Raw genomic sequence first — 17,716 nt, forward strand, 5'->3', positions numbered from 1 at the left:
TAAAGAAAGAGTTAAACTTTTTGCTTAGCATTCAGTTGAATTTTTAAATGAATTATGTCGGGAAAGGAAAATTCTAATAAAGTAATAGAGAAATCATCTTATAAGAAAAAAATAATATTAAAACAAAAGAATGGGAAAATGGAAAACTTATTTCATTTATACTTTTTTTATTAATCGGAGTTATTGGCTCAGAATATTTATATCTAACTTTTTATATAAATTCTAGTATTTCAACAATTTGAAGATTTCAAAAGTTTTTATATGTATAATTGTTACAAAGTATTAAACGTTAGTTAATTAAAAAACATTTTTCTGTTCCTTTTTCCTTTGAGAAAAACTACCACGCATAATTGTTGAATTCTGTAGGGACACACTTAGAATAATTAAAGAACTAAGCGGAGGAAAGAAAAACTACATTTGTTTACACGGATGGAAGAATTCTTTAAGAATATCTTGAAAATTTTAAATATATTAATTATGTCACAGAAGCTATTTTCACAAATTTTATAAAAAAAAATATCTTGTGTCGAAATCAACAAGCAGAATCTAATTACTCATTGAGACTAGAAGATACCTCTTGATGTAGCATTTTAAAAAAGAAAGAAAGAACGAAAAAAAAACTCTTTTGTTCAGGAAATCTTTTTTTTCCTATTAAATTTGAAATATGCAAACTGAAGATGTAAATTGTTTTGAACTTACTTTTTAATTTTCTTAAAATTTTACATTTTGTTCCTTAGGATTGTGGTTCAGGATTGCTATATTTTGGAAAATGGTGTACGTTTTAAGTAAAAAAGCAATACAAAAATGATTTATCTGTAAATTAAAGAAATTAAAAGGTTACTGTGAATTGCAATTAAATACTCGAATGCAGTGAAAAATAAAAAAATCTAGTTTTTTTGTTCATTTTAATACAAGCAATGTTTTTAATTTTGGAATGTTCTTAACATGTTTCTAGGAATAAGCAGATGCAATATTAAATTGAATGTTTTTCTTATGCAGATACTTCCTTTAGTGCATTTTCAAAATTCAGTATCCTCATTAAGATTTATAAATAATATTTTAAATATTTAAAATACAAATTCTGGTTTAAAATATTAATTTTTTATTTAAAAATTCTTATTTGAGAAAATTTAACGACTCTTAATGATTTAATGTAGATTTTCTTAGAGGGATTTAAAAGAACACTTTCACTTTTCTTTTTCTTAAGTTTCTAACAAGATCAGAATATATTTTAAGAGTAACAAATTATTTTTCAAATTAACATATTTTCTACTGTGATATTAATCTGAAAAAATATACGTAATATTATTTTTTATTCTTCCATTTTAAAATTTATTTTGTGAAAAGTTTCTGTTTGAGATTGATCTTCAAGATCGATCAGTATCAAGATCGTCTTGGAAATATCGAGTAATATCGAGTTTTTGGATATTCCCTGTTTCGAAAGTATAAAATCAAAATCGTGGATTTTAGCGTTATTTTTTCTATCATATAACACTTGCAAATAGCATATGTCTTATTCCGAGTAATAATTCCAAATTGGTCACGACCAGGAAGTTTTTAAACTGTCTTCTGAAAATTTTAAAATCATCTTTCACCGATTTAAAGAAATATGCAATATTAAAAGTAATTTTGAAAAGTAATGTAAAAGATGGTTGTTAACTCGCAATGACTGTCAATTCCTTAAAGATGTCTCTATGCATGTATACGCCAAGTATGTATACGTATGTATGCGCCAAAAATGCATTTAATTCAATTGGAAAATAGAGGAAACGGCATCATTTGAATTGTAGTCCCATAATTTTGCATTAAATATAGCTTTAGAGAAAATAGGCAAGAAATTAAGCATGATTACATAAAATTGAAGAATCCAAGGCACCTATTTTTATCTGAAGAACGGAATTAGGCTATTTTCATATTGGATGCATATAAAATCTTTTTTTCCAAGGGCCTCCAAGGTGAAATGTTGGTTTTATTCAGTTTTTTCGGCCAGCGATTATCTAAGGAAACTAGCTACAGCTAAGATTTGGTGATCTGCAAATAGGATATAATAGCTTTTGTCTACTGTTCAATTAATAGAAAAATACTGAAAGTGCTATTTATTACACACAATTTTGATTAATAAATAACTAGAATAATTCTACTATTATCAATGATTCTAAAACTATAGTGTACAGTACCACGTACACATATAGTCTTCATAACTTCTATGAATAAAGATGATTAATTACTTGATCTCGGATACATAGACTATTTTTATAATTAAACAAATAATTTTTTTTCTGAAAAATATTCTTTGGTATTTTAATCCTTGGGAAATCATAAAAAATTTCGAAACTCATGGGAATATTAAAAAGATTCTAATAATTAAAAGGAAAAGATCTTTAAAATCCTGAGATTTTTTGAATTAAAAATTCAAATTTCAGTATCATAAACTTTAATTTGTAGAAAAATGAAGTAAATACTCTCAAATAATAAGAACCATCAATATTCTAAATAAGATGCGTCAGTTTTATTTACAGAAGGAATTTTCAAATGTATAGCAATGAATTTTATGTAAATTCAATCAATTTACTTGCATGGTACAGTTTTTGAATTACTTCATTTGGGGACTTTCTAAATTTTAATTTAAAATAAGGATTCAGCACGCAGAATTAGAATTGAATTTTTTGTAACGCAAAGCGTTTAGAATTTGCATTTAATTATATTTCTTAGATATAAAACGAAAAAAAAAATGTAATATCTTTAGAAATAAAAAAATGAGGGCTTATGCAAAAATTTAATTTTAAATGTCTATCTTTCATAACATAAAAAAATAAAGTATTTATATGAAATTAAATTTTTTTACTTAAGTTGACAACATAGATTTTAGCAATTTATGAAATAATTAAATTTCTTTTGTTATAAAAATATAAAACCCTGTTTACCAAAATATTAATTAAAAGGAAATAGGGAAAAATAATGAGATATTTGATTGAGAAGATACCAATATGATATAAAAAGCAAATATTTATATAAATGATAAGATTTATTAAAATCAATACATGCTCGAATTCTTGATATTATTATTAAATGTTTCAGCAAAGGAAAGAAATTAATTTAATAAAATACAATTGAAATTAATTTAATTAAATATTTCTTGCTTTATTCAATGAAACAGATGAATCTGATTTATGATTATACAAGAATAAATTCGGGTAGAATAAGTGGTTAAATTTATACTTTGGATCAAATAGAAGCTTTCTTCTAATTAATTACGTTGAAATCAGTTCAGAGACGCTTATTTTGAACTAAAATATGTTTTGAAACACTTATAAAAATCTTTTATTTTCTTGTATTTGATATTTTCGAAAATTTGGAAATGTTTAATTGTTTCAGACATTAGTATTTTTTTACAACCTCTTGTTTATTGAGTCAAGAAATAGAATTGCGCAAATTTAAATGTTCCCTACTTAAATATTAAGCGTATAATTCAATAAATGGCCAAAATATCTCAAAAGTTCTTGATAGGAGGCATTCAGTTTTGAAGACACTCAGACTAGGGCTAAGCTCAAATAACCAGTCTATTAAAAGTATTTATTCTTTTTATTAAAAAAATATGTGGAATTAAAAATACTTACTCTCACTAATTTATAACTTAAAACATATTCAAGTGTTCATTATTAAAATAATTTTTTTTATCTCAAAGAAGTAAGATCCGACATTTTTATATTGGAGATAAATATGTGCATTTCGCATTAATAACAGGCTCCTAAGCAAACAGCAATCACTGCAACAATAAGAATATCGCTTCTATATGTCACTAACTGTGACCAGTCAGTTTGAGTTGAAAGTAGTGAATGCTTACCCACACTTCCAAAATTTTAACTTGCCCACTGATTAACTGATAACACAAACGAAAGTCTTTTAAGCATTCTATGTTCGTGTTATTTGCTCGTCTAATATTTATTATTTTAAAAAGGCTAGTCAGGATTATGCACTCAAATACATAGAATAATAAAAATATTAGACAAGAAAAGTTTCAATTGATTTAATAAGAGGTTTTAAGAAATTAAATTGCAATATGTATAAGAATTGATTATTTCCATGTACAGGGTTGGCAAGAAATAAGTTTTCCACTTCAGATGGCTTTAAAATGCGTTCTGTTGATCCAAATGAGATAAAATTTGAACTACAGATTATTCAGATGATGCGCTTTATATTATTAAATAAAAAAATAATACAAAAATTTACCTTTAGGCGGTATTGTAATACACATAAAACCATTTAATATGGTTTATAATTCTTAAATAAAGTAAAATTAAAATTGTTCAATATGTCCTTCTTCATTTTTAACAATATGCTCTAATCGGAAAACCATATTTTCTATAGATGACCTGAGTGAGTCTGCCAGAATATTAAGAATATGGCGCCTAATGTTGTCTTTCAGACCTGGTAGAGATGATGGCCTTTGACGGTAGATATTGTCCTTCAAATAACTCCGCAACCAAAAGTCGCAAGGGGTGATTTGTGGGGAGCGAGGAGGCTATGCTATTGGGAAATGACAGCTGATAACTCGTGCTTCTGTGAAATGCGTATTAACAATCACTTTACACGACGATCAATATGAGGTGGTGCACCATCCTGCATGAAAATGATGTCTTCAAGGCATCCAAGACCAAGTTTTCCAGTTTTTTTCAAATTTCTGCATCATCTTGCGTAGGGTACCTGGAGACATTGGACCTCTTCGTATCTGCTTCATACGACGAAATTCCTTTTGAGCTGCAACTGAGTTTTGTTGGTTATGTAGAACAATTTCACCAGTAGCGCTTTTTCTTGCAACGTTGGAATGACGATCAGAGAAGAAACTAATGTTCGTGTAGAATCCGCCTTCTTTTCATCCAAAGAAAAATGATAATGGACATGCGCTATAACACAAGTTATGTTTCACAATTTTAATATATGCAAATAAATGCCATTTGTGTTACAGCGCCATCTGTTGATGAATTTTTGTACTAAATTTTTTAAATCAATAAATGTAAAGCGTATCATCTGAATAATCTATAGTTCAAATTTTATCTTATTTGGACCAATAGAACGCATTTTAGAGCTCTCTGAAGTGGGTAACTTATTTCTTGCTAACCCTGTTATTTATCTATGGACAAAGTGTTATATCCTGGTACTGCACTTTAAAATAAAACTGTATTTTCAGGTACTGCAACATTTTATATTCTTTCTGCAGGGTACCACAGGGGAGCATCTCAGAAAAAGGGATGAGAAGCTTCCGGCATGGTGGTTGGTTCTTGCTGCCCTGATGGGTACAAAATTGGAGTGTGGCGTCTACCTCCTACTGATGACGGTACGTGCCTTCTTCAGGAGGGGTTGTACCGTGGCGGTGGTGGCAATTAAGATTCAACTATTGTCTCCGTCTATGCTGTCTCGGTGTCCGGTCATTCAGATTTTTTCCTGTGTGCCTACGGGCGGGTTGGTGTAGTCATTATGATTCCATCCATAGGATTTACACGAGGTTCATCTCATATATATTGATAAGTAGCTGCCCGAAACAGAGTATAGGTGCTCGCACTTTTGATGCGTTCTATAATGGTGATGTTGTTCTCTAAATCGATGTCCGATTACTGATCGTATTCTATATGGAGGTAGACACATAAATGAGGATATTTTGCATCCACCATACGACTTCAAATATAGCTATTTTTTATGGACCGGCCATTAAACTTCTACACTGTGGTCACGTGCTTGGTCGGGTTGTTCACATTTGAGTGCCTTCAGCAGACTTTATTATTTTAAGAGCATTTTTTTTAACATTTTACAGATTTAGCCTTTTTTCCTTTGAAATTATGAAACTGAATGTTATTTAACAAGATTTTTCAATATTCCAAATGATCCTTGCTATTTCTTTGATTTATATTACCTAAGACTTCAAAAGTGACTTCCCATTCATTAGATTTAATAAGATGGAAACAAAATGTTTTCTAAAGCATTCAATTATGAAATTCCACCTGAGATATATTTCTAATCAAAAATGAATTTTATAATCTTGACTAACTTCAAAGCCTAATTCATCATTCAATTTTAAATAACTTTCTACAGCTACCAAGGAACCAAAGTCTATTGTTTAAAATAAAATTTTGAATTAAGTGTCAATAATAATGTTAACAAACTAGAGATAATTAGGTTTCTCAAGTTTAAGGCTGTATTTTGACAAATTACGCTGCTTGTTATCTTTCTATTTGATAATTATTTCGCAAATTGGAAGTTATTTTAAGTTCTGCTTTGAACAATCAAAATTTTATTTTTTTCATACCTTACTTATTATTAAACATATTTAGACTAACTGTTGCTCTAATTTCTTTCCTCTCATAAATATAAGCATTCTAAACCGGAAGAGAATAATTTTTTTCGAGGATCCTTAAGTTAGTCTTAAAGACAAAGTATTAAATTTAACGTCATATGCCGTGACTTCCACAAATGTTTTATTAGAAGGTATGGCATCTGCAAATAATATTTCATTCACAAGCACAATACGTTCAATGAATAATGTGACTATTAATAAGAATAAAGTGACTATTAATAAACTTTTGGCCATTTGTAATTACTTATCAAAAACACATCTTTAATCTTTCTGGAAAATAATTTTTCCTCTCAATAAATGAGATCTATAGTAAATGATAAATAAAATTTCCAAATTAAAGTAAGTTCTTAATACTTCTATTTTTTTGCAAAAAATTCCCTAGAATTTGATTTTCATATTTGTTAAAAAATTTATTCATCCAGTCTTATACTATGTATTGCATTTTTTTTATCTTTGATTTAATAAAGTCCGAGTTACTTTGCGGAGTTTTATTTCCGTCCATTTAACAGGATATTTAACAAAAATTTGATGTTTCTTTTTATTGAATGTGAAAATAACCTTAATTTTCCCATCTTTTTAGTTTCTAAAAATAGATTACAGTGTGATCTTTCATTGATTTACTTCAACAAAGGCACGAGCATGAAATACAGTTCAAGCCATAAAAAATGATATCATAAAAATATATTTGACTGAAAAGTGCAGAAAAAACGAAAATATTCCATAACTTCACGAATAAATAGAATTCTGGATGTACTTCAAACAAAAGGAGCTCTATTCTAAAAAAATATTCCTTTGGGTATAAAAGAATAGACCCATGGTTGAATTGTGTTTGGAAGAAAAGTTTCTTTTATAGAGTCAGTTTTTGCTTAATGTATGCCTTCTTTGATTACTCTCTGGAAAAGAGAGAGGAATTTCTCCACAAGAAAGCTAGATCCATCACTGTTAGAACTTTATATTCACAAAGAATTTATTCATAAATGAAAGCCCTCAAACGAGTAGATTTTCTGGTAATATTTTAATATATAGTGATGCTTCTTCTTCTTTTATATGCACATTTCAAACATCGTTTAAGGAGACAAATTTTATATATAATTGAAAGATAGTTCTTTTCTTATTAGGCAGATGGTTTCAGAAAAGAAATACTATCATCAAAAGTAAAAATATCAAATTTAGATATTTTCTAACAATTTTTGAATAGAGAAACAGACAATTTCTTTTCAATGAATGTATATTTGAATATATTTCGGAAATTAAATTTCATATAGGAAGAAATACGTAGTTGCGAAAGGTTAGATACCTTATTGTATTGATTATCAGATACTTTAGATACCTTATTGTATTCATTATCAAATATTACCTTAGATACATTATTGATATAATTACCTTATTGTATTGATTATCAAATAAAAAAATTATTAATAAATATAATAAAAAACAGTTTTCAAGTCACACCACTTTATAAGTGAAATAATTATAGATATTTTTTATTTAGTACTCTTTATGATTCCTAATTTATATGATATGGAATAAGGATATATATATTTTTCAAATTCATTGCCAAGTAGAGCCATTTGTACAGAATCAAAGTTTAATTAAATTAATAATTTATCTGATAGTTTTTATAATATCAAAATAGTGTGTTATCTTTGAGAACTCATAAATATATGACATTACAAGATTATAGCAAAGCGTGTGCAATCAGTATCAAAATACCATCTTTTCAGACATGAAATGAGTAAAAAATAAATGTAAAAAATATAGTCTTTATTTAAGTTATCCATTTTCCTTTTTTATTTAGCATCGTCCTGTTTTGAAGTTACACCAGAGTTTATTTTGGGCGGACCTCATGATTTTTTACAGATGAAAAACAAATCATTCTAAAATGCCTCTCCCCCTCTTTTCAAATTTCTACATACAACAAATAGCATAAATTTCACACATAATGTTAAATTTAAGTGCACCAGGCCGAAGTGGTGAAACTGGGTTTCGAACTCGGAACTCTCTATGTAAAATAGTATTGTTCATTATTTAAAGAATATTAATGACATACTGAAAAATTTAAGAATCATAATAACTATTTTATGGATTGCATTAAAATATTTCTCTAAATGAGATGAATAAAATCAATTTGAAAATTAATTTAAATAACATTTCTAAAAATAATTGAATGAATTTTTATTATTATTATTTTTTCTTAATGAATGCCTATAGTTATAAAAAGGAACAGTAAAAGATTATAAAATTTATAAATGAAAATAGTGATAAAAATAATTATTAAAAATAATAGTGACAAAAAGTTATTTTTCATTTCATCTTTTGAAATCAATCCTTTGTTAAGTAAAACAAATTCATATTTACATTTTTCAAATTTTTAAAAGATTTGTTAACAGAGTGAAAAAAAGCTGTTAAATAATGATTAATACATTTCAAAATAAAAATATAAAACGTAAGTAAAGTCAGTAATTAAGGCAGCGTTAGTATCTTAATTTCAAGAAAATATAAATCTAAGATAATTTTAATTTGATTTGATTAAATTTTGTGAAATCTAAAATGCTGCGTAAAAATGTATATGGGCAGTACAAGGGCAGGTAACGAAAAATGTTTGATATAATAGTGCGGTTACCACAATGTATTCTGATATCATGTTTTTAGTTGCATCTGACAATGTAGAATAATTTTGATACTATTGAATGATTCTTAAGCATGCAATTTTCATAGCTGTCATAGTAAAAACTATAGAGATACTGTTTCAAGAATGGGAATTTAAAATGCTATTAAAAATTATGCAAATATAATGTGAAAAACACTATGGCTTGCCATCTTAATTGCAAATATATATCCGAAGTTCATTAACTCCAAATAAAAAAACCTTTTTGATTTATATTATGAAAAAACATTACTAATAATATGTAAAATACTATGGTAGTAATTACTTTATTTTTCAAAAATTTAATACTCTTTATGGCAGAGACAGGAAAATTTTATGTATGTGACATGCATATTAATAAGATAAGTTTATTTTTTAGCAAATAATAGCGCTATGAAAGAATGGGTGGTGCTTTTTGAAGTGGAATATGTTATAAATATTCCACCAGAAATTCTTTTTTTTTAAACTTCGAAATAACTTGCTTCACACAGACTGATAATTAATGCTAGCTTATAAAATTCCTTTAAAAAATTATAAATCTCTGCAAATTGTGACGAGCTAATTACAATACCTGTAGCTAAACAGTATATATTATTTTAATACTTTTTCTTTTGTTATTTTTTTTTCGAAACAAGAAATATGAATCTGGATGCATTTAAAATGTTTTATATCTGATGCAAGTAGTAGAACTAATTAAAAAAAACTTTAACAGAATATATACTTGAAATAAAGTTTAAGTATATATAACTTTTCAACAAATATTTGTTAAAATTTAATACAACAAATAAAGCCTTCTTCATCGTTTATCTGTTAATATAGTTAGTAGCCGTCGCTATAAGATGGAACATACTGAAGTTGATTTCAGATCCATTTATAATAATAAAAATCAACAAATGTATTTGGAAATTTTTAATATTTAGGATTAGTAAACCGTTACTGATGATTCTGAAGGAAGAAAAAAGTAAAGATGAAAAATGATGATTAAAAGTTAAGATGATGGAACATATTGAAGTTGATTTTGTGTTTCAATTTGCAATAATAAAAATCAACAAATGTATTTGGAAATTTCTAATAATTAGGATTAGTAAACGTTATTGATAATTCTGAAAGAAGAAAAATATAAATATGAAAGATCAAGATATAAAGTAAAGATTAAAGATGTAAAGATTAAAATTAAATCACTGAACTAAATACGAAGCTTTCCGGACAAAACAAATATTTTTTGAGCATCTCAAAACCAATGATTTACTACGAGCATTCTATTTTAATGATAATTTTTTTTCTTAAGCGATTGTTATAGCTGCAGTATTTAACCATTTTGAAAGAAAAGACGTACTAATAGTCAAACTTTATGGTTATGATCTCGTCTTAGATGATAAACGAATAGTTGAAAATATTTTCTGTTAACTTGAAAATTTGCAGTATCTCTGAAAAACAAGATGAAATTACTTGCATCTCAAAATGAAAGCATAAAATATGTACCAGTTAAAATACTTGAAATTCCGATGACAGCAAGTATAGAAGAAAATGTGATGTAAGACAAGACTAAAACCACGATGCTTGAGGGAATTTATGAAAAAATAAACCACACATAAATCAACATGAACAAATTTATCGTTTCTTTATTTCTCAGATAATAAAAAACAAAACAAATTCACATTTATTCGTTCCTTAGAAAGTATTCAAAAATTTATGTTAAATGCATTCAATATTTCTCGTTAATAGCGCTGAAAATAAAATGATAGGATACATAATTCAAATCAAAGCAAAAAATTCAGTAGAATAATGTATCACGCTTTTGTAACCCTAATTAGTTTGAAGTTTGTAACTCAAATCTAAATATTTAAACTATAACTTTTGCTTAATGCACGAGGATTTTTAATTTTTTAAATATTTTTATAATACCGGCATAGTCTATAATGCAGCAGAATAATAAGCGTTTTAAATATAGAATACTTATTCTTGATAATATCATAGGTGAATTATGAAATCAATAAAGATTTAAGAGAAATAAAATTAAATGTATCAATTTTCTGAAATTGAGCTGGGACACTAAGAGGGAGTCAATGTGATATCAGATTAGTAAGAACGTTTAGCTAAATTGGTACTATGGATATGTATATAGAGCTTATTGGAGATTTAATATTCAAAGGTGCTATTCAGCTATGTAATACAAAAATAATTTTAATTATATTTGTATTACATAACTGAAAATTCAACGATATGACAAGAACATTTTAAAGCACTAAAAATTATTATAGTTAAAGCCATATATTGATTATAGGAAAGTAATAAAGAATTAAGAGAAGTTAAATTAGACTGACCATATTTTTTTTAACTTAATCCAGGAAGCTCTAGGTCTTAGAATAAAATTGAGAGACAAGCTAATGCCGGATTAACTACGATGTCTGGTTACTTTACCATTCACAATAGTGGTAGATTGACTCTACTAAAGTTACGAATTCTGAGGAAATACCCTGCTGAATTACCGACTTTTAACTAGGATGATCATATTCTGTGTACAATCAAAGTAGGGAAGAGAACTCTCATAAGCTAATTTCTCGAAATTAAATCGATTTATTGTTCTTCTTTACAATATTTATTGTTTTCTTTAAGTATAGGCATAATGAGTCTGCCACTGTCTCCAACTAAAACTTCTTTTCTTTAGAGAGAGAGAGACATCTACCTCTTGATGATCTTCTTATCTGGTACTGACTAGATCTAGATCCTGATGTATTTCTATATTTTGAGCCAGTTAAAGAGCAAGCACTGTAGTCTCCAGTTCATCTAATAAATTCTCAAAACCTGTTAGTAGATAGATTCAAATTGAATCAAAGTAAAATGTTCAGCACCCGAATGGCCGTCTGTCGAAATTTTTTTTGCTAGTAAATTGCTTGAAACAACAAAATAAAAACAGATAGTCAGTCTGACAGTATCTTTCAAGAACGTTCTCTTAATGTTGCAGCGTATAAGTGATGACCAATGTATCAATACAATCAATAAATACCAAGTTATTTGATATTTACGTCAAAAATATTTTAACAAATAAATAACAACTACTGCTAAGTTTTTAATTATTATTTAAGTTCATCATAAAATATGCAGACATTTTCAAAGGGAGCGGTTGCTCTCACAATTGAAGTCAAATTGACTCAAGGTTTTCATTGAAGAATTGCAATACAAATGTTTATATTCGAAGCTTAATTCGAATTATTTATTTGTGAGAAGCAAACAGAACATTAAAGAATTTTTTTAAACGAGTACAAATACAGGGCATTTTTAAAACCGGAAAGAAAGGCCAAAAACTGAAGTTTTGCCGACTAATTAGAGAATCCTGGTGATTTCACTGAAATTCGGCAACAATGCAAAATTTTTCCAATTATATTTCTTCTCTATACGAGTATTAAAATTGACAAGAGAAAATATTAAGACAAAATACTTAGAAATGAAACCGAAATTGCTGAATACATATTTTCGCAACTCTGCGAACTGATAAGAAAATTCTTTCATGTGTTGAAAAAAAGTTGTTTTGACTAATTTCTGAGTCGTATGCATTTTATCTCCCACAGCGGTGCGGAGCAATGACCAAACAACATTCTCAGCTGTTTTCTTTTTAATTTTACCTACCTACTAGTTTCAAGTGATATGCGTTGTTCTCGCATCTAAGAAAAAAACGTTCATTACAATCTACTAAATATTAAATTTCCTAAAATAACGAATTAAAAATACATCTTCCAAAAAAAAAAAATTGTTTTCCTACATGAATTCATTTGAACTTAAATGTTGTGAAAGAGCCTTCCTCTAAAAGTGTAGGCGAGTAAATTTTAACATTCCCTGAAAAAATACATTTACATATTAACAAAAGAAGGAAAAAGTGCTATGTGCTACTATTAACAAAAGAAACAAAAAGTGTTTCTCGCCGTAGAACGACGAGAAACAGTTTTTTCAAACTATTTTTCTATCTCAGAGAATTTCAATTTAAAATATTAAAAATTATGTTGGTAATTAGTTTTACAAAGCTGTAAGCTTTTAATAAGTATACAAAAGCGTGGGTTTGAGTATATTTTCAAATTACATAATGATAAATAGGAGGAAATTGAGGATTTGTAGGAAAAAACAATAACTGAGAGTAGAAACAAAAAGCAAATTATTAAAGTGAAATTTATTTAATTGAAATATACAAATATTACAAATTTTAATTTCATTAATTATAAATTATATGATTTTCTCGACATCTATTTTAGTATTTTAACTTACTTCAGCTTTATATTATTTCTGATATTACTTATATTAATTGTATATTTAATTTTATTTCTTTTGTTGAGAAGATTTGCCAAAGTTTCTATTTCCTTTTTCCAATTTTAGAATGTCGGATAGAAGTGAAACAGAATGTTTTAAAAATATTTTTTTACTATATTGTTTCGAATTTTCTTGAAATTGAATTTGTTTTAATGTAATCTGTATCTTTTTTTGGTCGCTGTTTGAGTAAAGCATTCGATCTAAGACTTTCTATTAATTAAACCCACCTTCATCATTTATTAGTTCTTGGATTCTAATTCAGCATTTAATTTTTTTTCTACTTTAAATGAATTAACTTCACATCACAAATTTATTTGTGCTTGCTTTAGTTGTTTTTAATACTTTTTATCAAAACTGACTTAATATTATTTTGTTAGTTGTTTATCTTTAAGAAAAAATTTACTCATTTTTTATATGATTTGTTGATGATAAATGGATTGTACAGCTTAACATAATATCCTAACTAATCTCATACATTTTTAAATAAATCATTTTGTTTATAAACGATTTACGTGCAAGAAAATTATTCAAATGGATCATTTAAAGTCGATATCATAAAATTTATTGTATGGGTCATTAGGTATTTTTTTTATTTGGAAATTTATCTAGGTTGTAGAACAAATTTTTGAGCAGTATTAAAAAGCATTTTTGTAAAATCAGTAGAAAATTTTAAAAAAGAAAAAGATTTAATTTTCTTATGCATAAATCATGATATATTTATTGCAAAGCTTTCTTGAAGCAGCAAAAGAATTAACTCCTTGACTCCAGTGCAAGAACAAATTTCTCGGCGATGTTAAAAAACCTTTTTAAAATATCAGTAGAAAATTTTTAAAAAGATAAAGATTTCATTTTCCTACACATAAATCATGATATATTTATTGCAAGGCTTTCTTAAAGAAGCAAAGGAATTAATTCTTTAACTCTAGTATAAGAAATATCTAAGAAGAAATAATTTTTTCGCTTAAAAGGATTATTAAGTTTAAAAATATGCTTTATCTTTAAAGTCTTTACTTAATTTTCGGTAAATGTTCCATGAGAATATTAAAGATAAATCCATAATTTTTAAATAATAACAAATAAATTACAGGATATTTTTCATAGTTAAAATAGATTCTCAAAATTGTATTGCATATGCACAGTAAAAAGAAGAAAAACTTGAATGTCAGAGCAATAGGATGAATCTTTTAATATTAAAAATTATGATAATTTTAAATTTACGCTGTTGTCTATTTTCAAATGAGGAAACTGCCTGACATATCAATGTTATCGTATTAACAGTTTAAATGAAAACTTGAGTGAAGGAAATTATTAAAACAGTGGTCATATTTGCTTCGTTTGCATATACTGAAACAGACCCTAAATTTCTTTTCCATTATATCTCTGGTTGTTATAAACCTATTTGTGTAAATTCTTATATCTGGAGATTTCCCATTAATCCAAATCATTCAAAAGATAGGAGGTGGCAATTGGTAAATTTAAAATTATGCAAATACAAATATATAGATAGCCCCTTAATCGAATCGAAACTATATAATTTTAAAGAGGATATTCTTTCATATCAGATGGCCTTTTTCTCTTTATCTTTTATAGATAATGGGCAATAAGAAGAGTCTGGAGCTCTTTTTTGACGGATTGTATTTTGGCAAAGGTTTGCATTATAAAATGCAATTTCATGCAATATGATACAAACGAAGAGAGAGCCATAAATATCATAAAAACACACTAGATTAAAAACACACTAGAGGGAACTTCGTGCGCAATCCATCTTAAATGAATATATCTACTTTATTAATTTCTATTGCTACAAAATTAGGACCAATGATTTTATCGTCATGTTTTTATCATAGAATAATCATGATTCTGTGAATAGTTTGAATGAATAGACTATTGAAATAGCTATTTTTGCATTTAATCTTTCCTTTACGTAATTATTATAAGTCTTACCAGAGTTTGCTAATGGTAAAATCTGCATTATCATCTTACTGTTATCATTATCCATGAACAAATTTCCCTGTCTTTTAGACCTAAATGATACTAGATACACAGATTCAGTCATATAATCTGGCTGCCTACTTTTTCATATATTCTACGAGATGCTCTTATTCGCTATTTCACCAGCAGTGCATAATTCTGATGTTTTACAATGATCAAGTAGTTAAATCGCGATATATTTAATCCTGAATCATGAAACCTGCGTTCATTTTTATTGCGCAGTTTAATTGTCCAGCTGATTATGCTGCTTTAACACATGCAATTTCTTTCAATTTTTCTCTATATATATTTTTAATTTGACTTGCTTCATGTTTGCAAAGATGGAATTATGCAATTGATTTTTCACTCTTTCCTGATATGCTGGTCCTCGGTAATGGAGTGCGAATATGTATTTTTGTGTCAATATATCATTTAAATATTTTAAGAATTTAATTATCAGTTAATCATTTTTAATTAAATCTTGATTCTGTAGAAATGCCACACTTAATAATCAATTTGAAAAAAAAAAAGATTTCAAAATCCCATAATAATTATAATGATGAATTATAAGATATATTAAACAATAAAAGGTAGAAAAAAATAAAAATAACTTTTCTAAAAAAAAAACTGACATTTTTAATCGGCTATATAAAGTAGAATATATATATTCTTTGAATCAAAAATCTGCTGAGGGGAATGCACACAAAAAAAAATCGTTAAATAATGAGGGACTGAAAACGGTGTAGAATATTTCGATCAGCGATTCCTGATTTTGACTCGAAACCCAATTCTTTGATTAAAAAAACTTTGATTTTTTAATTCATTAATAAAAATGATTTTCCATAACTTTTTTAAAATTTAATGTCTCATTACTATAAGAAATAATTACATTTTGAGAAATTTACCTTAATTGAAACATTTATACACGTGTATCGATTTTTTTGCAAAAATTGTTATTCTCTTGAAGCAATCAATGCTGAAATTAATTACATTCATTATCCATATCAATAAAAATGATGTAATTTATTAAAAAGTTTGGTAAATTATGCTGTTCTATATATTAAATATATTTAAAATTTTTTATCTTCAATTAAAGTTTTTGCATTAAGTGAACTAATAAAATGCTGGTTAATAAGTAGATACATTTTAATTGCATATAATAAACAATGGAAAATAAGCAATTTAACTTACCAGTTCTTTTTCCCAAATCCAGAAATTGCACTGAAAAAAAATACCAAAATTAATTTACAAATTTCAAGAAATAATAATAATATTGCATAGAAGTAAAAAAAAAAAAAAAGAATTCTTAACTATGTAAATGGTTGCCACACAATGTATCGACGGAACAAATTTATACTTTTTATGGAACGATAATTAACTCTATAAAATGAATTAGTATTGATTGAGCAGTTTTTCACTGTTTAATTTAGTTTTATAGCACTTGCAATTAATGTCTGCCTATTTGAAATAAATTTATTTAAAACCATTTCTCGGATAGAAAGCGTGAAAACAACCGATTTAAATATGGTATGCCATAAAAAAATTAAACACAAAATCGGATATAATTTCATTTATTATTAACTGATTTCATTTTAACTTCGTTAAAAATGTAAAAATTACCATTTCACAGTACATTTTAATTACAATTTTAATGAGAAAAATATAAACGTTTCTAATTAGCACGATAAGAAAACATTGCTTCCGAATGCCGTAGATTTTTTGTAATATTTTTTATATGTTAACGATGCGAAAAAAAACTTTTATCTTTCAGTAAAAAAAAGACAACAAGATAAAAAAATTCACCAAAATTTATTTCAAAGTAAAAGGTAGATTACATGCTTTTTAAATTTTTTTTTTCAAAAGTTCCTCTGGCACTCTGAATAATTTTAAAGAAGATATTATTTAAGTTAATAAATATTCATGATAAAAGAGATTAAATGAATAAAGATATTAAAGCATGATGCTGAATGAGCTCAGCTCACATCATTACAATATTATTTAAAAAAGTTTTGATGATAATGAAAATGAAAAAATGTATTCATTTTCCTTTTAGGTACAAATGAGGCTTCTAAAAATGAAAAATGGATTGCGGTTCTATAAAGAACTCTCCGTCTGAAAAGGATGAATGTATTTTATTTCAAATAGGGAAAAGAAAACTATGAATAGCATTTCAATACCGTTTAAGATTTTTAATAAAGCGCCATTAAATCCACTATAAAACTTTTTACTTTTTAGCCGCTTTTGAGATTGTTTTATTTTAATAAAACTTCAAGGATATTGGATATTTGGACACTTATACATCGTTGATTTAATGCTAGATTTAAAAAAAATTGTACGAAAAATATATACGAAGTTAAATAACTAAATAAAATTCCAATAATTTTTCAGTTTATTAAACAATCTGTACTATACAGAGAAATTATAAATTATTGTCCCAATCATAATACAAA

General features: G+C 26.6%; 1 protein-coding gene across 3 annotated transcripts in view; it reads right to left on the reverse strand.

The window, feature by feature from the left end:
- The window catches only part of LOC129958574 (atrial natriuretic peptide-converting enzyme-like), a 676,434-nt gene that overhangs the window by 115,817 nt on the left and 542,901 nt on the right, over positions 1–17,716 (reverse strand). For all 3 annotated transcript variants that reach the window (XM_056071145.1, XM_056071144.1, XM_056071143.1), the window contains one exon: positions 16,458–16,487. In XM_056071145.1, coding sequence (XP_055927120.1) covers positions 16,458–16,487 — 30 coding nt within the window. The remainder of the gene's footprint in view (positions 1–16,457; positions 16,488–17,716) is intronic.

Source organism: Argiope bruennichi, chromosome X1, assembly GCF_947563725.1.
Source record: "Argiope bruennichi chromosome X1, qqArgBrue1.1, whole genome shotgun sequence".
Classification (NCBI taxonomy): Eukaryota; Metazoa; Arthropoda; class Arachnida; order Araneae; family Araneidae; genus Argiope; species Argiope bruennichi.